Raw genomic sequence first — 25,383 nt, 5'->3', positions numbered from 1 at the left:
TCTCAGAAACAAGATCGTGTCAATTTGTGTAAAGAAATGTTCCAAAAAAATCCACCGATTAAGTCAAATTTGATGGACTACATAGTTATAGGGGACGAAAGTTGGATCTAGTCATACGAACCTGAAACTAAACAACAATCCACTGTGTTGGGGTTTCAAAGTGAGTAGAAAGCAAGAAAAGTAGTTCGTTTGAGGACTACTGCCAAACAAATAATTGCTTGTTTCTTCTGTTATACCCGACGCACAGTGTGAAATTTCAGCAATCTAGGTGGAAAAAATTCAAAATATCTGTCTAACGAAATCTCCTGGTGAGTGGTACATTTCGTTTCTAGGATGTTAAATGCTCAAGAAAACGATGTTAGTTCACCGAGACCCTATTACACGGAGTACTAGGAGCACGCCAAACATGCACTATCATGTTCGCATTTCAGACAGCTGCAACCGCGTCTAATTAGAGCATCGAGTTTGCTTGACCTGTGTCCTTCGTCTGTTGAGTGTTAAAGCATGGAGCTGTTGTGTAAATTTATACACTTACTTAGCTAGTGGTGTGTTTAGATGAGCAGAAGTTGAAGTTGTCGACCTGTTAAAGTCCGTCAAAATGTGCATTTTGTATGCAACGTAATAAGTCATAAGGGATATTTCGCGAAGGTATTAGTTTTTAATTTATACGAATTCAGCGTGTGTTTGTGCTAATATTATAGCTAGGACTTCTGCAATTCTATATATCGAAAAAGATCTTGCGAATGTTTGCGAATGTTTTTGTTTACGTTTGTTTCTTCCAGAATGACACTTCAGATTTTCCGAGGGAAACTGTTCGAAATATGAGTTCAAAGTCCAAGGGAGGTAAAGTTAGACAGTTTGATTGCTCATATCTTGCAAGAAATAGGTAATAAAGTGAATATGGAACCTGATAATATTTATCTAAACACTACAATAAAAAATTTTGTCAGCAAATCAAAAGCAAATGGGAGAAGGTCGGAAGACATAGACAACGTTTTCTCCATTGCCATTCCCAATTGCTTGATGGGTACGTCACTATTTCCGATGGCATTGTTAACAATATTCCTAGTACATCACGAACGTCCATGGTAGGATCTGGTCGGCCATAGAAACACCAGAGCAAGCGCTCGCCTTAATGGTGGACACTAATTTATCTATTCGTCAATATCGACGAATTCGCGAGCAAGTCGAAAAGATGGGTTCTAAATTATATTCTCCCTATCATAAAGTTAAAGAGTCGAAGCAGTTGTGCTATCCGAAAGGCATTATTACTACGGAAATTTCGGCAGAATTACCTCTGCAGTCGCTCATTGATCACACGGTTTCTTACTTGTGTCAAACAGAAGAGGTCAGTGAGAAATTACATCTATCTACAGTTTCTGCCTTTCACATCATCAAGTGGGGATGTGACGGATTGGACCGGAGTCGATATAAACAGAAGTTCTCTGAAGAACATTTCAGTGATGCAAGCATGTTTAGCATTTCTGTGGTTCCCTTGCAAATGTGTGGTGCAAACGGCTCTGACATTATCATCTGGCAAAATCCTGCCGCGTCTTCTACTAAGTATTGCCGCCTTATTAAATTTATTTTTGCACACGAATCAGCTAACTTAGTTATCACAGAAGATGATAAGATCAAACGGCAAACAGATACACTGATCGACACTAAAACCACTTTTAATTGTTCGGAAGTGACCGTAAATACTTTTTTTTTTTTTTTTTTTTTTTTTTTTTTTTTGCATGGTGGATAGAAAAGTGTGTAATGCTGTGTATGCGTGCTCTTCCACTCAAACGATTTACCTTTGCGGGGCAAAACCTAGTGAAATGAATAACTTAGATGTGATAACAAGAAAAGAAGTACGAAACGAATTCCTTTCGTTCGGTACATCACCTCTTCATGCTTGGATTAGAGTCCTCGAATGCATTCTCCATATATCTTACCGGTTAGACATTAAAACGTGGCAAGCAAGGGGTTCTGAAAATAAGAACAAAATTGCCATGAAGAAGAAAGAAGTTCAGGAGAAGCTAAGAAAGGAACTAGGTCTTTTAGTTGATATGCCTAAGCAACAAAGTGGCAACACTACTAGAACATTTATCAGGAATCCCGAACCGAGTACAAAAGTCACTGGAATGATCCTTGAGTTAATTAGACGTTTAGGCACTATCCTGGAGTGCATAAATTGTGATAATAGGAAAATTAATTTAGACAAATTTCAACAAATTTCGCTAAAGACACCATGGACCTATACCTCCAAAAATACAGATGGTATCCAATCCTTGTGAGCATGCATAAAATTTATTTCACGGAAGAGAACACTTGCAATATGTATATTGCCTGTAGGGCAATTTTCAGAAGAAGCCCAAGAAGCAAGAAATAAAGATACTAGTTTCGAGAAAGGTTTACGTGAAAAACTTCTCGAGTGGACGTAAATATGGACTTAATCAACCGACTCCTTATCACCTGAGATCCATATGTAGCAAGTCTACGAAGTTCTACACATACAAATCACAGAAAGATGAGCCAGGATATACAACAGTTGTAAGAAACTGAAAATACACTTTCAGAAAAAGACAATTTCGTCAACTACTATTCCGAAGACAGATCAGATGAGAAAAGTGACTTCAGTGATTCTGAATAATGTTGTAAGTACCTGCTTTTATCAGTTAGGTATTTTTGTTACTTTTCTATTTCGTACTTGTTTTTGTTTTCAACAATCTTTTATAATCGAGTTACTTTAGGGACTCACAGACGTGTAATTCACTATCATTTTCAATGTACGTATGTAATTAGCATATTCAGTTCTTCATTTTGTATTAAACTGGAAACCTCTTGCCAATGCTTGTTTAAGTGCCACATGCACTAGGTTGTTCTTTACTAAAACTGAATTTTTTCCATCTTGATTGCAGAAATTTAACACTATGCGACGTGTGGGAACCATAGCTTTAGAAAATCGAAAGACTGTAAATGATGAATGGTATAGACGTATAACAATTTGTCAGAGGTCATCAATGAATTGTGTAATCAAATCCAAATTGTCTCATCATTTTTCAGTACGACAACACCAGGTCCTACTCTGCTGTATTTGCTGTGCTGTCATTTGGAAAAAAACAAATACCGCGTCCGTAAGCGGTTTCCACAAATCACACTAAACCCTGTTCGGCGTAAGCTCTAAACTGCGATAAACAAAGCCACGTGAAACTAAATCTCGCTGATTTGCTGTTGGCCTACCGACGCTTGTACTCCTCCGCAATATAGTTAATATGATTTGATTATTGCTTCTACTATAAATCTCCATATAAAACTACTATATGATTATAAATGACAAAAATATAATACGGATTATCTAATGATACTGCAAACGAGTGTGGTTAATGAAACAATAGAAATAAACACTAAGCATGCGCAGTAATTGTGGCGCCAATTCAACTGTGGAGGCATGTTCTACTTTTAAGTCTGAAAGATGACTGAAATGAATCCCGGTTCAGCGAGTGTTGTGGTGAAACATCAACAAGGTAAAACTTTACTCACTAAGCAACAATTGTTTACCAGCGAAATTCAAATATATTTTTTTAATCTTTCGAGTCTTTTTCTTTCTTTTCTGCTGCAAGTATCTGGACAACACGAATCAGTATTGTCAAAATGCACGTGTATAATTTGCTCCTCCCCGTGGGGAGTGGGAGTGATACATCACTAGCCAATCGTATTTGTGACAAGCGGATGGATGCAAATATTTTGTTTATCGGAGTTTAGAGCTTACGCTGAACAGGGAATAGATGTCATTGGCATGCGACATGGTAACCTAGTTCGTAGCACAGCATCTTATGAAACTTGTTGCTCCTTAGTGAATGGCTTTCGATGCGTTCACAACGTATTTTTATAGCTCATGCATACTCTTGGAATACGCTGACCATTTATTTAAATGTGGATGGCTAATCACAATGTGCTGTAAACGCGAAAAGCAATAAAAACTAGCAGAATACGTTGGCTCGAGCGTATTTGGTGCGTTTCGGAAAAATAGACCGCCAACTGTTTTGAAATCAGTAAAAGATGTCTAAAGGAAGGAAAAAAAAAGATGTGTTGCCAGGCAAGGGGATTTTGGCAAGAAACAGCTGCTTGGATAATGCTTTGTGCAGAATATTGTAACTCTGCTATTATAAAGTATGTGCGTGTATAACAAAAGAAAATTTACCAAAACAAAGGAAATTCCGAAAAACTAGCTATTCACAGAAAAATTTATGTAACACAATAGGGTTATTTCCCGTGATTCCCATGAATGAGAATAAGGGTGTGGCAGTAAGACCTGGAAACCCTGACTGGCTCACAGTGTGATTTATAGCTATCGCGAAAGTAAAATTACCGAGTAGCCACCTAGGTTCTCTGTAGAGGGTAACGCATCGGAAACGCGTCCTGGAGTAGCCATACACTTACTCTTTTCTCTACGATTCATACAAAGCAAATCAAAATATACGCACCATAAGGAAAGCTACATAAATAAAATCTGCAACAGATGAAACGAAAACTAAAAGTCTCCTGTAAAATTTGAAATTTGTTTTATGACCTTCTATCCAAATCAACCTTTCATTTGATTAAAGTTGATTTTTCCGAGATTAGTGATGGAATAGATTAATTAATACGATACAGCTTTTAAACAATAAATAAAGAAAAGGGATAGCGAGTTCTCATGAAACATTACTGTAGAGGTGCTTAAAATATAAATGCATCATTAAAATTATGAAAGAATTGTAAAAATGAGATTTCTAAACCAGCTTGGAAATAAATATATAGAAAATACAAGTTTTTGAGAATACAACTTGGATATTAAAAATACGGTATATAACACAAATAAAAACAAAATATTAATATAAACACTTGGACATGATGAGGAACTACGAAAGTTCAAGTAGAATCAACCGATTGTGAACAGGATTTATTTGTGTAAAATATGTGAAATTATGAGTCTCAAAGGTATTACCTAATATGGAGTACCTTGAACAGTGTTTGATACATTAAATGTTAAAGCTATTAGACTCAAAAATCACAAATAGTCATCTTCTCATCTCCTGAACAGTCAACGTGACTCCAGCTGTTGCACGAATCACATTCTGCCCATTGTTCTTTTAGAATATGTTCACTAAATTGGTCATCACAGAACAGATAATCCAGATCTTCATCTTTAGTTGGTTCTCTTGTATCCAATAGTAATAAAATCGAATCACTGCTGTAACATATTAAACTAATTTCAACATTATTGTTGGAAGATTAATCACAACTATTGTTTCCTTGAAGTGTTTGTCTTTGAAGTCGCTACTGACGACATACCTTAATGGCATTGTTAGGGATGAAGTGTGAACGTAAATACTACAATATTTAGTGCTACGTTACGTTTAGATGTAGAAAGGCCACTGCAAGTAGCAACATCAGATCTGTTCTCACCAAATCTTCGATGTTCTAATCGATTCCGTGTTGTGCAATTGTTTCTTATCCGGGGAAGATGGAATAATGTTTCCCGAAAGGACGTCAGAAAGGTCAAAAATGGAATTCGCATTTCAATCAGGTTTATAAAATGGAATTCTATTATTTCACTTTAGGACAACCACCATATTTGTTACGACTAGCAATTATGGCATAAAAATAAGTTTATGGTTCGTACCACAATACACGATTTGATGGTAGTGTATATCCTCTAAGCAAGTACATTATTGCTAATGCTAGTAATGAGCTACGCAATAGTACTGAAGCGTTATAAACGTATTTCTAGAAAACTTCAATTGATTAAAAATCAAACGAACAGAATATCTTCCTTCATACAACACGAACAAAATGTGCCAAGTATTGAATACGAAAAGATTCCCTTCACAACAGCTTCACGCAGGGTTGCCAGTCCTCAATGAAAAATTATATTAACTGTCCAATTTATACAAAAACAACACTTTTAATGAAAGCTGTATGCCATGACAGGTGGGAGCGAGCGATTGATCAGAATTCAGAAGCATACAGCTATTGTAAGAAAATTGATATTGTTTTGTTAGGACATCAGCAAAATTAAAATGATGTACACTCATGTCCAAAATTATTGGCGCATGTCTATAAATATGTTGTTGTAGGAATATAATTTGATAACGAATTCGCCCGGTATTTCTTATAATGTTAGCATGTGTATAATCAGCAAAGAGATATGTCAAAAGAGCAGTAAATAAGAACAATGAAACGGAAATAAAACTTTATTGTCCATTTAGCAACATTTGGTTTCACTCATTCTAATTTTCGTGTTTATAATTCTTTTCCTGTGAAATTTACCACAAATATACATTTCTCGATTATACACATAGTATCTGTATTAAAAATACCCTGCAATATCATTATCAAATTATATTCTTACAAGAAGACAGTTATAGATATGCGACAATCATTTTGGACATGAGTGTACATCTTGGACCTCGGGGAAAATTGTCATGGCATCTCTTCTTTTTAAAAGTGTGTGTTTCGGAAATTTTGAAACACAGGCGAAAGAAGCACCCTTTCTTGCTAAGGTCCTTTGGTCTTTTAAATAAAAACAAAGAACTGATATTTCTTTTCTTATCTTCTGTTTTTTCTGCATTCAGTCCAAGATGGCATTTCTCTCCTTTCGAGTTCAATACTTACGTAATATACTCTTAAGATTTATGTGATAAATGCACTCGCAGATTATGTTATAAACAATAATAATACGTAACAAAGACCTTGCACTTTAATCAGATATGATTTTTTAATTTATTTTTTAAATATTATCATTATTACATTAACCTTCTAGTTTCTATAAGTGCCAATGGAAAGCTGTATGAGATGTTGACCTACTTCTTATACATAATAATAGCATAACCATTTGTGTTTGTCATGGCAATTACGCTTCTATTTACCACATATTTATGAAAATATACTTCTTTCGACATGATACTCACTACAAGAAAACAATTACCAAATAAATAGGTTTCAATAATATTTTTGCACAATGGAACAAAGGTCTATTTACAATAATAGTATGCCATTTAGCTAGAATCTATGTATTAAAATAATACAATATTTGATTTGATTGAGAACACCTTCGGTTGAACAACAGTATGTGTGGATGACAATAGACAGATTCTAAGTCCAAATTGAACCTGTTCGCGTGGCCCCGCGTGGCGTAGTCGCTAACGCTCTCGCAGTCGGTCGAAAAAAGTGCAAAGAGCTTTTTCAGGCCAGTCATCCTGAATGAGATTTTCCTGGGTTTTCCTTATTCACACCAGGCAAATACTGGGATGGTACAGCGGTGGACACTTCTAAATGGTACAGCTATATGGAGATTTACGGCTAAGGTGTACCATTTAGAAGTGTCCACCGCTGTACCTAACATACAGGTCCCAGGCCGCTTCCTTTCCTCCCTTAGATAGTGTGCTCGCCGAGGGACGAAAAAGTGACAGATTAAAATGGCCAAAGATGCCGAAAGCCCAGAAATCTAAAATCCTAAATTCTAAATCTGTTTGCCGGCTATCCGGACAGGATTTTCTAGGTCGTTCACGTTCACCAGGCAAATATCGGGAAGGTTCATCCAAATATAGGTCCTGACCGACTTCCTGTATCTTCCTTCCAGTAGCGTAACTAGAATTTTTCTCAGGGGGGGGGGCCAATGAAGGGCCCAAGAAAATTTTGAGGGGGCCATCTCCAATGAATTATATATATATATATATATATATATATATATATATATATATATATATATATATATATATATATATATATATATATGTGTGTGTGTGTGTGTGTGTGTGTGTGTTTGTTTGTTTGTGTTTGTTTTCAAGGTGAATGTTTTCATCTTTGTTGTTCATGCTTTTACTCTTTTACGGTGAAAATGTATGAATTTAATACTTCAAACAACTAGGATACATTAATACGATTGATTTCCAATATAAGTAAGTGGTAACTTAATCGCTGCATTTAAAATATGTGTGGCTGGTTGATTAAGGGGACAGACTACTAAATATTTTTGAAAAGCTAACAAAGTTTCTTTTGCCCGTTATTCATAAGTGAAAAGAGATAATCAAATGAGAGAGATTAACTTACCACAATAATAGATAATGGTATTCTACATCCGAAAATACAAATCGGAAGAATTATCAGTGTTGCCATCCATAGAAATTAGAGTGTGTCCAAAATTTGAATTACCCAAAAATCTAGATTAAGGCAGCGACTAGAAAAATGAACTCAACAAAACAATATCAATTTTCACATCTCTGTATGCTTCTGAATTCTGATCAATCGCTCGATCCCACCTGTCATAGCATACAGCTTTCATTAAAAGTGTTGTTTTTGTATAAATTGGACAGTTAATATAATTTTTCATTAAGAACTGGCAACCCTGCGTGAAGCTGTTGTGAAGGGAATCTTTTCGTATTCAATACTTGATACCATTTTGTTCGTGCTGTATGAAGGAAGATATTCTGTTTGTTTGACTTGTAATCAATTGAAGTTTTCTAGAAATACGTTTATAATGCTTCAGTACTATTGCGTAGTTCATTACTAGCATTAGCAATAATGTACTTGCTTAGAGGATATACACTACCATCAAATCCTGTTTTATGGTACGAACCATAAACTTATTTTTATGTCATAATTGCTAGTCGTAACAAATATGGTGGTTGCCCTAAAGTGAAATAATAGAATTCCACTTTAGAAACCTGATTGAAATGCGAATTCCATTTTTGACCTTTTTGACGTCCTTCCGGGAAAATTATTCCATCTTTCCCAGATAAGAAACAAATGCACAACACGAAATCGATAAGAACATCGAACATTTGGTGGGAACAGATCTGATATTGCTGCTTGCAGTGGCTTTTTTACATCTAAACGTAACGTAGCACTAAATATTGTCGTATGTACGCTCATACTTCATCTCTAACAATGCCATTAAGGTATGTCGTCAGTAGTGACTTCAAAGACAAATACTTGAAGGAAACAATTATTGAGATTAATCTTCCGACATTAGTGTTGAAATTAGTTTAATATGTGAAGGCAGTGATTCGATTTTATTACTATTGGATACAAGGGAACCAACTGAAGATGAAGATGTGCATTATCTGTTCTGTAATGACCAATTCAGTGAACATACTCTAAAAGAAACAATTGGCACAATGTATTTCGTGCAACGGCTGGAGTCACGTTGACTGTCCAGGAGATGAGAAGAAGACTTTTGTGATTTTTGTGTCTAATAGCTCGAACATTTAATGTATCAAACACATGTTCAAGGTATTCCATATTAGGTAACACTTTTGAGACTCATAATTTCACATATTTTACACAAATAAATCCTGTTTACAAACGGTTGCTTCTACTTGAACTTCCGTAGTTCCTCATCATGTCCAAGTGTTTATATTAATATATTTTTTTATTTGTGTTATATACCGTATTTTTAATATCCAAGTTGTATTCTCAAAAAACTTGTATTTCATATTTGGTACTTATATATATATACTTTTCTATATCTTTATTTCCAAGCTGGTTTAGAAATCTCATTTTTACGATTCTCTCATAATTTTAATGATGCATTTATCTTTTGGGCACCTCTGCAATAATATTTCATGAGAACTTGCTATCCCTTTTCTTTATTTATTGTTTAAAAGCTGTAACGTAATCATTAATCTGTTCCATCACTAATCTCGGAAAAATCAACTTTAATCAAATGAGAAGTTGATTTGGATAGAAGGTCATAAAACAAATTTCAAATTTTACAGGAGACTTTTAGTTTTCGTTTCATCTGTTGCAGATTTTATTTATGTAGCTTTCCTTATGGTGCGTATATTTTGATTTGCTTTGTATGAATCGTAGAGAAAAGAGTAAGTGTATGGCTACTCCAGGACGCGTTTCCGATGCGTTACCCCCCCGCAGAGAACCTATAAATCACATAACCTATAAATTATGAGGATCTAGCATAATTTGACCGAATCTAGCATAATTTCGATTAGGTTTTGGAATAATTCCGAGCTGTGACTCTGGCAACGCTGTTCCTGATGTGAAAGAGGATTCCCTGTTGTTGCTTGACTCGTGGAGTGGACAGACGGGTGAAGACGTGCGAGAATTGTTAAATGGGAAAAACATTCGTGCTGAAGTTATACCTCCAAAGACCACCAAATTTATTCAGCCTCTTGATGTACACTTTTTTCGGCAGAATAAGCTGGTAATTCGGAGACTTGAGGATTATTTTCGACATAAATTCATTGTTTGTGGTACACCGAACAAGTTATATGGCAGAATTTTCATAATGAAAATGCATTCTGTTGTGTATCATCAATTTTGTGCGCCAGTCTTAAAGGACATGCTTGGATATGCATTGCAGAAATGGGGTAATATTTGGTTCATTTACAAATGTTCTGGAGACTATGTTGCAAGTAGAAAATAGTGTCTGTGGTCATGAAGATTGTGACGAAAGTGCATTTGTTAAGTGTTTGTACTGCTCCACGATACTGTGTGTTAATCACTTCGTTATGAATCTCCATCATCACAACTGAAAAGCAAAAGGTTAGTAGGGTAATATTTGCTTATATGCACCAGTTTATATTATTTTTCTGATAATTTTTCTATTATCTTTCTATTAATTTTCTAATAACTTCAAGACATATCCTTGTAAAGTCATGTGTGCACTTGCACATAACTTATATTACAGCATTTAAATGCTATGCATAATCACAACACACACAGACTCATATATATAGCACACTTCGAAATAGGTATAATTTGATAAAGTGCTGCTATTCCATTTTTCATTACAGGCATTTCAATTTAATTAATCATTTCTCTCATTAGGCTCAAGATCTAATAGGTATAGTGGCTATTGTAGATCAAGTGACTGCTACTGCATTAGTTAAAAACCCTGCATTTGCTCGCACGACCATGAGCGCCCGCAGGATATTTTCAAAGAGGGGGCAACACACACACACACACACACACACACACACACTAGAATGAAATCCAACAAAACAAAACTTCATTGCTATCAGCACCACGTCAGCAAAAGAAACAACAAAGAGCGAAATTATCTTTTCAACTCAACTGACAGATACCATCATTCAAAATACTTAGCATTGCATGCAGCATCAGGCTGAATATAATTATTACTGAAAAAATATGAAACATCACATGGGGGAGAGATGTAGATTAAAATCTTAGGGATGTATTTGGCTGAATTTTGTTACTCTAAATCATTTAGTGAATGTTGATTTTAAAAGTATACTATTGTCAGCAGAAGAGCCTATAAATGTTAACCTTTTTCGATAATCCATGGAGGGGCAATTGTCCCCTCTTGCCCCCTTCTGTGGGCGCAAGGACTGTGTTTCATAACACAAATTTAACTTGCACAGTTTTTATATGTTCTTGTGGGTGAGAGAGCTCTTAACTCTTAAGTGAAAACAGATATGTAAACTTTGGTTATAGAAATGGATTCAGGAGTAAATTCCGGTGCTATGTGATACCCCACATGATCCCCTAGCTATATATCATATTTGACCGCGATTCAATATGGCGCATTTCAAGATGCCGATCATTGAAGTCCGATGTACCAAAAGCTTTCTCATTTTTGTGCCAAAAGGGTAGCTATTCTTGGACAAATCCTACTGGATTTCAAGATGGCGTCGGTGTAGCAGCTCAACGTAGCATCGAGTGACTATTACTACGTTACTTAGCATCTCGAATTGAATCTTGTCACTAATTTTCATCAAAATTCAACTCTAACGGTGTATGGACCTTCCTCGTGAGTCACCGTGCCTCCTGGGGAAAAGAGAATAGGATTGTTTTGTCAATCAGAATTTCAAATTAGCCTAAAAAATTAAGTGAATTAAGAAAACTTAGTGGGACTGAAACCTCTTGCCAGAGGACGCTTTACGATGAATAAATCCATTTCAGACTAAATGATTTGAGCCGTTCAGATGCCAAACCGATTATCTCCTTCAGACGAGATTTTTCAGTAGTGAACATTTTAGTAACTTAGATACAATGTATTTAAATTAGAATTATCAGAACGTTTACGCATTCTACCCGGAAATTGTTACACTATGGAGTTAATCGATTTTGCCTCTGAAAAGAATGTATCTTTTCCAAGTCAAAAATGTGTAGAACTAAAAAACAACAACAACAACAAAAAAATGAAGTTATTTGGTTTGGCTTTTGAACGCCTCATTTATTGTCCAATTCCATGTAGCATATTTGTCATTCTACCTTGTAAAACAAGAAATGCTATAACGTTTGTCATACAATAACATAAACAATATGATTGTGTGTTCAATTGCAATGTCAAGTTATGGTACTAATGGAAAAGATCATGAAAGAAATTAGAATAATTAGTGCCGATCAGGAGCGCACCCAGAATTTTACTACAAGCTACTACGTCTATGTAGTAGTGAATGGGAATTATTCTGTACTCGATAAGTAATTGAAAATACTTCGAAGTATATTTTCAGAAAAAAGAAGAAGATAGAATTAGGTTGCTTTTATAAGAGAAAGAGTACAGATGAAGTGTAAAATCAAATGTTTATGCTACATAAATCATTTCCCTCTTAAGCAACTATAATTTTATTAAGAAAGTGTACAAATTTATGTTGAATTTGGAACTTTGGGGGGTTTGTTGACCCCCCCTGGGTGCGTTCTGGTGCAGATGAGTTTTAGGTAGACAGATTTTTGTTTCTAGAAATGAAATTTATTATCCAGAAGTGAAATGTAATTGTAACAGTATGGTAGCTAACTTATGCCAAGTGCGTTATATGTGTATCTAGAGCCAGTTTAAATATACGTCTGATATTATGAATAATTTGAGTTAAAGTACATCTTTACAAAATTGTATTCATTGCTGCACACTATTGTGAAGACAAACTATTAAATATTGCACCGCCTCCAGAGTTCTGAATATCGGTAGTGCGGGCTAAACCTCACAAAACCCCAAAGTAATGGTTCAAGGCTTCCATTGACTTTTCACTTTAAAGGTATTATTCAAAGTCCGATGTGAAACAATCACAGTAAAAGGAACAATTTATTTGCTATTGCATAAGCATATTATCCAGTATATGTGTTACATACAAAATTCTTGAACTTAATTCAAAAAAGTTTAGTCAGCATAAAGAGCACAAGCTATTCAAGAAGTAAAACTACTGCACTTAGTGGAAAACAATTGCCACAGTCAACGGTGATCAACCTATTTCTTCAATTTGAATTTTTTTTAATCGATCCCGTAAAAATTATTCGGTTACATACCGACTAATACACACTTACTAATGGTGAAATTCGAGACGGTTATAAGAAACTAAGTAATGGCGAAAAGTGAATTAGCTCAATTTATAGTATATTTATAAAATTTCTTGTAAAACAGGGACCTAACAATATTTTTATGATGAATTGAAATTCAAGTACATTCGATTTCTATCATTTCTACAGCAAATGAGTAATTCATTCCATCATTTACTTTCAGCAGCAAGACGTTAATATTTAACATAAAATCTTAATTACACGTGCTCTTACCGGAAATCCAACCCTTGTATCCCATTCCGAAGATGCGTTTGCTAACCATATATCCACGAGGAAACTTCAAAATGTGCGTAAAATTCCGTGAGTCTGACAAGGATCGCGTTTACTGAATCAACCATGAGTATTCCCCGTCGTAAGTGTAGCCTATATCACTTGTCAATTCAATCTAATCTATGGTAATTTTGACATTGAGGTTAGTAAACAATAGAAATACATGTTAATGCAGGCTAATTCTTTGTGAAATTTGAAATTTAATTTTTGGACACTGAAATTCTATACTTATTGATATTTTATTACTACTTATTTGAATTACAAATTAAACATTTATAGGGTCTATATTTGTCTGTGGTATCGCATGTTTGCTTTCATAGTAATATTTCAAACAAATCAATTTTAGTCATATTCATTCGTTTCGTAAAAGCTTAAAAATAGTTACGTGAACGTATGTTAAATTATATTAAATTCCAAAATTAAAAAATGTATTTTATGTTGTCTTCATAGGCTAATACTGTAATTTCTATATGGATGTCGCAAAGCAAACATAATCCTTCGAAAGTCTACTGCCAGGTTCTCTTGGCTTCATGCACACAATAGCTCCCGCTTCAACAGACCTTGAAACAATATCAGACTCTTTCGCGAACGAAGCAGAATGAATCCCTGCCCTTTTTCCTTACATGCAGAGGACTCATAACTATTCATCCTCTCCTGTTGCATTCGGGACAGAGCGGAAGAGTTTTAAGTCATATATGAGAGTGTAATTAATGTACACACGGAAGTATCTCACTGTTTTTGTGCACTTACAATGAAGCCGAACGCTATAAAGAGACAACTCACAACAGGTAAATATCGAGGACGCTATATTTTGCTAAACCTTTCATGGATTGCAATCAGATATGCAGATGCCCTATGAGAATAACTAGAATTCGTGTTCGATCATTCTGCATTCATTTATAGGAATAAGTATCCAATATTCTAAGTTGTTGTAGTTCTTAAATATTTTTCTTGTCTTGATTGGGAAGGCAGATTACTTTGTGCTTGTATTATAGAGTCGCAATTGTGCACAATACTGTAAAATGAGTCAAATGTCCCCAAGTGAAGGCGGTAGAAGAGATTTTGTAAATTCGCATATGTTATTTCTCTCGTTACTGAAAATGTTCAAACACATCTTTGACTGCAAATTAAATTGTACGAAGCCTCTGTGGAGAACAGCGTAATATAGAACAGTAATTTCCAAATGGCCAATGTATGTCATGAAAGCACTCTTTTACCTTAGATCAGCGACAGAAACAGATGGAAAAAAAAAGGGGGAGAATGGTGTAGACAACAATAGGGAAGGAAGCAGTGGCGGAGCCAAGGGTGGGCCTGGGGGACCAGGCCCCCTTGCTCAAAATCTTGGCCCCCCTAGCGCCCCCCCCCACACACAGAGTGATACTGCTATAGGTAGACAAATGGTGAGTTAATGGCCGCAAGTGAAACTACTACCGAAACATATCTGGACAATAAAGTTACCAACTGCAGAATATCGTATGTTGCAATAGTCCGCGTTCCGAGCAAAAATCTTCAGGCTCATTTTTGTTTGTAGTACAGCAAGATCTAATTTATCTAAATCTGTAAGGTGATTGCATTGACCTCAACATCTGAACGTTCCCCTTTAACCTCTATCCCTTATCTGGTTGTCTTCTTTGTTTTCGACAAAGAACAAAAAAAAAAAGCAAAATCAGTCTGCATTCTGATTTGCTTCAATGTTAAAAATCATACTAAAATAAGAGATGCTTACTTACAAATAGCATGCACTGCAGTAAAACTTTACACTCATGTTGGACGAAAGAAGCCTTCGTACACTAAGTAATTAATTTCCATCGATTAATCCTGCCCCTCCTTCAAATCTAATCTCAAAACTTACAACATTAATTTAGCATCGACTACAGGATAGTAGCGTTATTTCAACTACATTTGAATTTATTTTAAGGCTTTGAAACATCCGAAACTCAGAGGATAGAAATAAGGGAAATTAGTCAATAGGGCCACCGAGGAAGAATCTTGGTAATCTCCTCAGTTGAAATATTTATCCGTGAGGGATCAATTACACCATCTTCCGAATCTTAAGCTGATGTTCTACCGCTGAGCTTTGGCCATTCGGTGTGGGTGTGAAGTGTTTGTGTATTTGAATTCACGTCAAATTCTGAAAAGTAGTGAAGGTAAACAAAAGAAAGAAAGATCATATATACTTCTTTTGCTGTAAGGAGTCCCGATTTAAATGTCTGTTCTAACACTGCTTGATATTAGGGAAAGAAAAACATATTTCCTCTTTTTGCTTCAAAGAGTGCTCACTTCATCATTTTAATAACGTAAAGGCACATTCATTATTCAGTTTTAGAGCTCAAGGGTAAAAGTAACCAAAAGTAATTGAACTACGGTCAGATCAAAAGAAGATCCTGAAACCGGGGCAGTTGCCCGGGCGCCAGCAAGCTAATATGTGTGTTTATTGGTGTGGATGTAGATGAAAGGGATACTAATCACAAAATTTGGCCTGGGCACCAAATGTCTAGTTTCGTCACTGATTAGGCTACCATTTTTTAGAGCGTGAAATTTTGACATTTTTCTGAAATATTAAGAATACACGATAATTATTGGCAGTTTACTTTGGAGTGAAACTTAAGCTTCAAGAGCAAGGCTTATAATTTAAAGTGGGCTGGAACGGCAAATCAGTGTCCTGTTAGAGTTCAGTTTCTGTTCCTGTGCGACGTTTGTCTCGTAAGCACTTTTGTCCTCGTACATCACATTTTACTTTATTATTATTAATAATAATAATACAGTTTATCTACCAAACAACTATTTATATTATTATGCGGTATTAAACTAAATCTGGAACTTGTGATATTTATTTACTTCCATCATTCCCTCCGGGAAATAAATGTCATCTGTACGAGATGGAATGTTTACGGGTAAAATTTAATATGACTGCTGCCATGCTGTAACTTTGAGCTTCGCCTTATTTTAAGTAGATGCAGATATGTCGGAAGGTTTGATTCTTGTAGATTCACTAGTTCAAACGCTGTCGAAAATGTGGTCTGGAGAATATGACTCTCAACGAACAACATTCGAACAAATTTATCAAGAATATTTGTGGATATGCAAAGAAAATGGCCCTGAAATTCCAGAACCGGAAATAGATAGACTATAGGGGTTCCTCGTGGAAATGAACTAGACATTCGCCATCGAAATATCACAGATTTATTTTGGATGAATCTCTTCCTTCACTGGAGGCAGAAAACTAATTTTCTAAAGATATTTTTCTGCTTACTATTGATAAAGCAATCACCGAGACGGAAAAACGCTTTAGATCATGTAGCAAAATCATTAGATCAATCACCACTCTACATCCAAAAGGTGAAAACTTTTAAATTACAACATTGTGGAGCATATGGCCCAGTATTATGAAAGTGATCTGGAAATATTTAAATGTAAACTCAAAATCCTCCCAAACACAATTAAGTTGTTTGAAGACGAGATAAAACCAAAGTTGATTCCTTGGTGAATTTCGTTGATCTTTGCGTCTACAAACGTTTATTGTTTCGTGCTTACAAAGTGCAACTCGTTCAGGCCTTGTTGCCCGACGACGGTACACGTCGATATGACTTTGTGGTCGAAATGCTATCACGTATTGAGGACGATAATGGGTATCTCAGACGAATTGCCTTTTCCGACGAAGCGACATTCTTTGTCAGTGGAGTAGTGAATCGCCATAATGTACGCATTTGGGGTTCAGAACCCCCCAGGGAGGTCAGGGAGTTCACCAGAGGCAGTCCAAAGGTGAATGTTTGGTGCGCGTTATTGCACGATCGAATTATCGGGCCATTCTTCTTCGCTGAGGATACCATCACATCTGCAGTGTACCTGGATATGTTGCAGCTGTATGCTGTTCCTCAGCTGCTTCAGTATCGCCCCGATGTTTTTCAGCAAGACGGTGCACCACCTCATTAGGGTTTGGACGTCCGTGCCTATCTCGATAGGACATTTCCTGGGCGATGGATTGGTCGTGATGGACCAACAGCTTGGCCTCCACGCTCTCCTGACATAACCCCATTAGACTTCTTTTTATGGGGTTATGTCAAGGATGAGGTCTACCGAACACGTGTACCAGATCTTGAAACCCTGCAGCAACGAATAACCACAGTCGATGCATCGATCCCTCCAGTGATGTTGGGTAATGTGTGGATGGAAACTGAATATCGCCTAGATGTGCTACGTGCTACCAAGGGTGCTCATGTGGAAGTGTACTGATGTGACCAAAACTTTTATAGTTTGTAAACAATTCAACACCAGTTTCATATTTCTATCTTATTTCTAGCCTGAGTTATCAATTTCTGTAATCAGGGAAGGACTTCTCGGACACCGTGTACATGACATACGAAATACGAAATGTTGTGTCGCACGCTAAACCGTGGGTAAGAGATTAGTCTCTGCTTTAGATTAATTAGTCATATGTGATTAACTTCGTCCAATAGTACGTCTTAATCAGAGATTCTGAATACAATTTTGATAACCGTCCGTTAGTCAAACCCGTAGTATGGTGTTAATCAGACGTCAAAATGATTCTGCATAAGGCCCATTGTATAAGTTACTAAAATGCTCACTACTGAAAAATCGCGTCTGATGGAGATAATCGGTTTGGCATCTGAACGGCTCAAATCATTTAGTCTGAAGTGGATTTATTCATCGTAAAGCGTCCTCTGGCAAGAGGTTTCAGTCCCCTGAAGTTTTCTTAATTCACTTAATTTTTGAGTCTAATTTGAAATTCTGATTGATAAAACATTCCTGTTCTTTTTTCCCCAGGAGGCACGGTGGCTCAGTGGTAGAGCGCGTACCTCTGGTGCGTGGGGTCACTAGTTCAACCCCCACCAAGTAAGTTTGTGATAGACAATATCGTATAGGCTACGTGGGTTTTCTCGGGGTACTCCCGTTTCCTCCCATTCTCATTCTACCAATTCTTTCATCATCATCATTCAGTTGCCTTAATCATCTAAGTATATTATTTAAATAAATAAAAGGGCATAACCGTGGAACGTTAAACTGAAGGATTACATTTCAGTTTTTTTTTTCTTTTTCTCCAGCACTGACATTTTCAAATTGAGCGCAAAGGCGTTTCTGTTAATTTTTAAGGGAAGTGAATTCCAACGCTTTTCAATTGAATCTCTGCTAATGTAAATAATCAGCAAACTTTATTTGGTATTGTGCATTTTCTTTGAGGCTTTAGGATCATCCTTATTGTTTTGGTATGAAGTGAATCAAGGTTAAGAGATAAATTGATTCAATTTTCTTTTTTAAAAAATGTTCTCTTGTGTCGAACTGTGCATGGCAACCTGCTTTCACTTATGAACAAAAAGGTTTACTTTTTTTTTTAAAACTGTTTTCTCTTATTTTAGGGGTTGGAACATTCATTTACTTTAATGATAAAATAGCTGGTGGTCAATTGGCAAGCCGTGGTCAATTTCCATTTTTGGTGCGTTTATGGCACAACATTGAGGGCAATATATGGGCAGTGTGTGGTTCCAGTCTTCTTAACGAGGAATGGATTTTAACTGCTGCTCATTGTGTTCATGGGTAAGTAGCAAGAGTGTAATTTAATTGACTAACTTACACACACTCTAAAGTTTTGAAGAACGTATTACTTAAAAATAATCTATAACTTGTGCTATCCTGACAATTTCGTTTTTCCCCATTACACCTCTGGTAAGCAGTATGAATAGGGTTGCCAGACATCCCGGTTTTTCAAGGACAGTCCCTGATTTCAATGAAAGAATTAACTGTCCCGAAAAAGGCTTTCGGGACGCCTGTTTGTCCGGGTTTTCGTTCTTCAAGTTGAAAAAAATTCAAAGAACTAGTGTTTCTCACATAAAAACGGAAAGTTTTCAAAGTTTCATTTGAAGTCCCACTTCAACAATTACAGAACTGAATGGTCTAATATATTTTCCGATGTGTGAATAAATATTTCTAAATACGCTGTGCACCTCTTCAATAATTTTGGATTTATATTTTTTTCCCTTTCTCTGATAACATTTTTAGTAATTCTCAGATTAAAATTCCGTAACAACTTACTCCAGCACAAGAAGTGGCAGTTAAGCGCATAAAGGCATATCTTGTTTAATTTTGATACCGGATTTTTTCTGTCAAACTTTTGGAGAGACCGTGTAAATCTTTAAAGAGATTGCTTTTTGTTTATCGATCTAAATTTAGCGTAACTGTATTTTTTTTTCCTGTCAAATGCGAAATTTATGTTTCTTTTAGGGTAGTGTTTCTGACTCATGTGATGACGCAACAAAGAGAAAAGTCTCTCTTCAATCATGAATTGTAGTGTTTGTCGTAATTGGCGCAATATTTAAGACCTGTTAAACACAAATTGGAATTCGTGAAAAGGGCCAGGTAGCTCTTCTTATGTTACCCTTCACATTATTTATACATCCTATGTGAGGCTTCATTTGTGTTAACTGTGTTTGGAATGAACAGAAAATTTTGAGTAGTAATCTGGAAAAGACAGTTAATTAGTCTGGAAAAGACAGACTGAAGGCATTTTTATCACGAGATAGTAAGTGGCTGGGTAATAATGTCAGCTTTGTGCCTCAGCACACTCGGAAGGCCACCGAAGGAATTTGAACAACTGTCCGTATCAGGAAAGAAGAGAAAAGTTTCCTCGTTAGTGAAAATACGCTCAATTGAAGAATTAGAATTTGCCTTCAGTACACGATTCGATTTCTGCCATTTTTGAAACACTGCTATTAAAATTGTTTACTTGCTGCTGAATGTACTCATTTTCATCTGTGTTTGTTTTCTCTAGTAACAGTCTGCTCCAGACATTCGTTGCAACTGCAGTATTTTTGGCAGTTAAGGTTTTTTTCCTCACGCCAAATATCAAACAGCACACTCAGGAATAAAGATATCGTATCGAAATTATTAAACATATTATCAGGTTGCAGTTTGGTGCAGCTAATGTCACTATTATTGCATGCGAGAACGTTCATTTATTGCACATAAACAAATTTCGAGGTGGATATAGGTGGATACCTTTATTATTTTCCCTTAAAATGCAATATCACATACCTTTTTGTACGAACAGCAACTTCCGATGTTGTACACGTGCTACTTGTAAACGCATTTAATTTTTCAGTCTATTTGTATTTCAATCATAGTACATACCTGCAGCAGCAAATGCAGGAATTCTCCATTCCTAAAAGTCGAGCAAACGTTGAACCCGATGGGTTAATTTTGACTCTCTAAATCTGACTACCATTAGTAATATCTGCTGCTGTATCACAACCCGTCTTTTATGCGTGCGAACCCATTTCCCTGCAGAACATCATATTTTTCTACTCTTGTTCCTGTCATCTGTGATTTCTTTGTGACTCATTACGGGTATAATGGGTGCAATTCCAAGCAACTTGATTTTGGACTTTTGCACAGCTAGATTGTGCATTTCGTCCACTGTGCATCGGGGCAATAGGTCCTCTTTTACCGCTTGAACTCCTCTTCCGATTTTGACATTTCAATAATTACATATTTTCTTTCACAATTCATATTATACTCGATTTTGACATTTGCATTACACGATTACCTTTTCTTCAATATATGTTAGTAATTCAGGCAATACTCTTTGGTCGGCCATAAAATGCAAATGGCGTGACCGCCATTTCCACTAAAATTTTCATATAAACAAGACATATTAACGCACTTTCAGTACTCAGGAACTCGATATCCGGTGCACTTATATAGCACCGTTAAAGGTGGTGCGAGAAAGTATTTATTATATCTAGTATGTGAAGTTACGATAAGTAGAGCAGTTTGTTAACGAGACTACTTAAACCAATAACTCGTGCAACCAGCTCATTCGGGAGTGGAACGAACTTGTTGTCCTCCCCTCCCCACTCCAGGAGAACGTCCATCCTTTCGCATAGTCATGTCTCTGTAGGAAAGACCATGCCAACTTAAAATTTGTTTCCCAATTTCTCACAGCATGTAATAGAAATTTAGTAGCGGCTGAAAAGATAGGGGAACTGTTTGTGAAACTACTGTATATGTATGGCGCTCAGAAACCTGCACTGACGTGTTGTCTTCTGCACGCTTGCACAGAGTCTACTAGAGAACATCGGATTATTGGAAGATCTAGTGTAGCGCATGCACAAATTATAGAGAGCATCGACAGACGGAGTATACAGTAGATAAAATACTATTTTATCGCTGATGCACTATTGTTCCTACTAATAATATGGTACTTGTATAGTTCTTGTAATATACGTAGTACCGTATATAAAACAGATAGTAATACAATACCCTAGTTTTATTATGTTGGAGCTATAGTTACTTTCAATATATTATATTAAATCTAATCTTTTGTTTTTGCAGAGGCGGGAACCAGTTTAGAATGATTCTCGGCGCACTGAACCCAGATGATGTTAATGAACCAGGCCGAGTTGAGTTAGATGCTGCTAATGCTGCTATAGAACACCCACAGTATGATGAGGCTTCTCTCCATAATGATCTAGCTCTTGTAAGACTTCCACAAAGAGTGCAGTATTCAGGTAAGGCACATCAGCAGAAAATTTAGTTACTACTTTATGCTTAAGCCTATCAGTGTTCTCATTACTTTTCGTTATGAATGTTAGTTAATATTTACGGACTAGAACATTAACTTGGGTGCAAATGATCCTTGGTTCAATCTTTCGTAACGCAAGCCTCTGAAGAAGTCATTTTCTATGTGGTTTTTCTCGAAATGGTTTTGTTTCCTTACACTATCTTCATTGCACCAGGTTGTTTCCTGATTATTCACGTGCATTTAGCATCCATCTGTTTTAGTTAAAAGGCATGATTACAAAAGTTGAATTAAACATTTATGGACGTCATTTTCCAGTATAGCACTAGCACTACGCTCTACGTAGACCATTGGCCAGCATAATGTTGAAGAAAACGTTGGTCTTGGTAACGCACTTTAAAGTGTACGTGCACCAATCATTCGACAGATTTGCCATCAGTTATCCAACAGTTTCGTAATTACACTTCGAATCGCAATTTTACTTCTTTTGTAAAGGTTTCGTTGGCAGTTGAGCTGGTTGACAAATGCTCGGCAAAGTGCTCAATTACAATGTAGAATCAATGTTGGCAGTTGGCTAGTTTACCGTTTCCTATTGTTGGGCCGACCTGTTTTTGCTATTAGGAGTATCCTCAAGGTTGAAATTCCACATACTACTGGTGTAACCTACAGTATGTTCACTTGGCATGCTTTCCAAATAGCCAGTTCACCGTAAGTTGAACTGAGCATCGCAATTTGAACTCATTAACGAACAGCACTCACAGCTGTATGTTCTTCATAGGTTCCCATGACACTATCCTGCTTAGTGCTGTTACACTATTTGACGACCTGAGTATAACAACCATCCTGTCAGCATGTAGAGATATCTTAGCAAAGCATACGTGAAGTTGGTGGTTCAATGCTTTCTTCCTTATGGAGTCTTCCTTTCAACCACAATTTTGAATCATGGCAACCCAACTTTAATATTTATTGGAAGTTTATTAATATTAATTTAGAGCATTCTTTTCTGTTACCTCGTACAACACTTAGATTTTAGGTCTGTTCAAAACCATCTTAAGATTAATACGAAATTATTAAATATTAAAAGTAATCATCTGTAAAATAATATGTAAAATAAAATGTCGCTAATTCATTCATCACCGTCCAGGTATATTTTTGATCTACAACTAGAAACGTGAAGTTTGCAAATGAAAGTTACTTTGCCACGAATGCCAGAGTTAAGAAAGGATTTTTGAAATAGAATATGTTTCCTAAGGGAGGGTGGGTTTCTGAGGGGGTTCTTTAACCAGAAAGAGACTATCTTACGAATCCCTGAAGTTAAGAGCATGACATTCCCTCATTAAAAATGAACTGAGTAGTGTTTCAGCGTTTTGAAAAATTCCGCGTTTAAAGCGTAAAAAATTGTACAGGCTCTGTAACACTCAAATTTTCGACTCTTTAATTCAGAAAATGCGTAATGCGAGCATTCGCTTAAGTTAAATATGTCTAGTTATATATGTTATATAAACTTCTAATTAAAAATAAGAGAGTACCTATACGTTGAATTTCATAGTCTACTTTGTAAGTTATGTTTCAGCTTTTCCGAAAATTACCCTTCTAACGAGTTTCAAAAAGTGATCAATGTGAGGATTTGTTTAAATTGAAGGTGTGAAATTCGATATAGACCTTCAATTGTTTAATTGAACATAAAGGAAAACGTGTTTAAGCGTTTTCGAAAAATTTGCTCCCAAAGGAGAAAATGGTGTGATTTTTACAATATTCAAATTGCCAGTTCTGTATTCATTAATCATTACTTTTCCTGTGTGAGGAATGGGCACTTCTCCTAACACCATAAAACTATAGAAACTTAATAAAAATCCTTAGATACTTATTTCCTAGTACATGAACGGTTCGAGTGCCGTAAAGTTGCGTTTATAAACTTTTTTTTAAAAAGTATCTTTCCTACCATTAAAATTAACATTGCACCACTGTAAATAATAAAAGACAAAGTAAAATGAACAGCATATATATAGTCCGCAGGTCTACGTGGGAAAGTGGCTTATGTTAGTAATGGTCACCAGGTTGTAGCAAGTGTAGCTACATCGAAAGACAATTACTAAACTTCAAATACAGGAACATTACTTTTTGGATAGAACAGATAAATTGTAACTAGGAAGTATAATTTTATCAGAATTGACTACTAATTAGCTTTAATTGATGCTTTTGTTTCCCCACAGACACTATCCAACCCATTTCATTACCTTCTCGCTCTCAGGCTGGAGATTCCTTCGCAGGACAGGTTGCAACTGCAGCTGGTTGGGGAGGAGACGGCGACAGTAAGTAAATGAACACTGTTATCTATGCATTTGGTCATTTGGGTGCTGCCAAACTTTTATTTTACTTGAGTACACGAATGCTATGACAAATCATTTGCTTCGTGATTCCAGTAACATAGAGTATATTCAAAACATTCTTGTTTACGCATCTTCAACTGAGTTCTTCATACGGTCGCACAACAAAACCTATTTTCGATAGTAGATGGAAAAGAGCCGCAAATAAGGATGCTAAGTAATACACATCGCATCGGATAGCTTTGCGGTAATTAAGAGAATATTGTTTAGAAACATATTTATGAACATAAAATTCAGAATCCAAGAGATCCAGATAAGGACTGAGAAAATACATATTGAGCTTATACGAGCTCGTATAAATAACATATTTTTAGTAATTGAAAACAAATTAAGATTCTTATTAGTAGAGATTAAGACGTTTTGTTTCCTCTTGTTGCAAACATAATTTAAAATGTGTGAATTATTAATAAAAAACGTGAAAAAACGCTGCCTGCAAGATTTCATTATGAAATATATGAATGTTTGAAGTGAAAGTGGATTCCAAAAATGGACTGTTCTCAATTGTGAAGCTTCATTTTAGGAATATTGAAATTCGGCTGGTGAAATCTGCAAGGAGCAAATACTCTTTGAAATATTAACACCCATACAGCAGCTTTCAGAAACAGAAGTGCTTGAAGTGCAAATCCAAAATATATCTTACATTCATAAAACTATTTTTCACGCACTGTGATGAATTTGATTTAATAAAACATTTGTCTTATACAAGTCTTATCCTAGCTTTGAAGATCTAATCCCAAAAGCATTGCATTTTTTTTTTTAATAAAATAGCGTTTCTACATTTACGATACAAAAGTTATAACAAACAAGTACTTAAACAAATCTCCCCAGATGATTTTGCAAGAAAGTGTAGTCAATAATGACTAAAATATAATATTCTATCATAATCAAAGA

At 35.9% G+C, this 25,383-nt stretch overlaps 1 protein-coding gene across 1 annotated transcript in view; it reads left to right on the top strand.

The window, feature by feature from the left end:
* LOC145672777 (brachyurin-like) overlaps window positions 1–25,383 on the top strand; it is a 40,757-nt gene that overhangs the window by 5,897 nt on the left and 9,477 nt on the right. Inside the window, exons 3-5 of the mRNA XM_081741942.1 lie at window positions 18,948–19,125; window positions 21,919–22,094; window positions 24,319–24,417. Coding sequence (XP_081598068.1) covers window positions 18,948–19,125; window positions 21,919–22,094; window positions 24,319–24,417 — 453 coding nt within the window. The remainder of the gene's footprint in view (window positions 1–18,947; window positions 19,126–21,918; window positions 22,095–24,318; window positions 24,418–25,383) is intronic.

The sequence above is a fragment of the Thermobia domestica genome, chromosome 16, assembly GCF_964235325.1.
Source record: "Thermobia domestica chromosome 16, izTheDome1.hap1.1, whole genome shotgun sequence".
In the NCBI taxonomy this organism is placed as follows: Eukaryota; Metazoa; Arthropoda; class Insecta; order Zygentoma; family Lepismatidae; genus Thermobia; species Thermobia domestica.
Note: the sequence above shows the minus strand (reverse complement) of the source record. Positions and strands in the feature narration are given on the sequence as shown.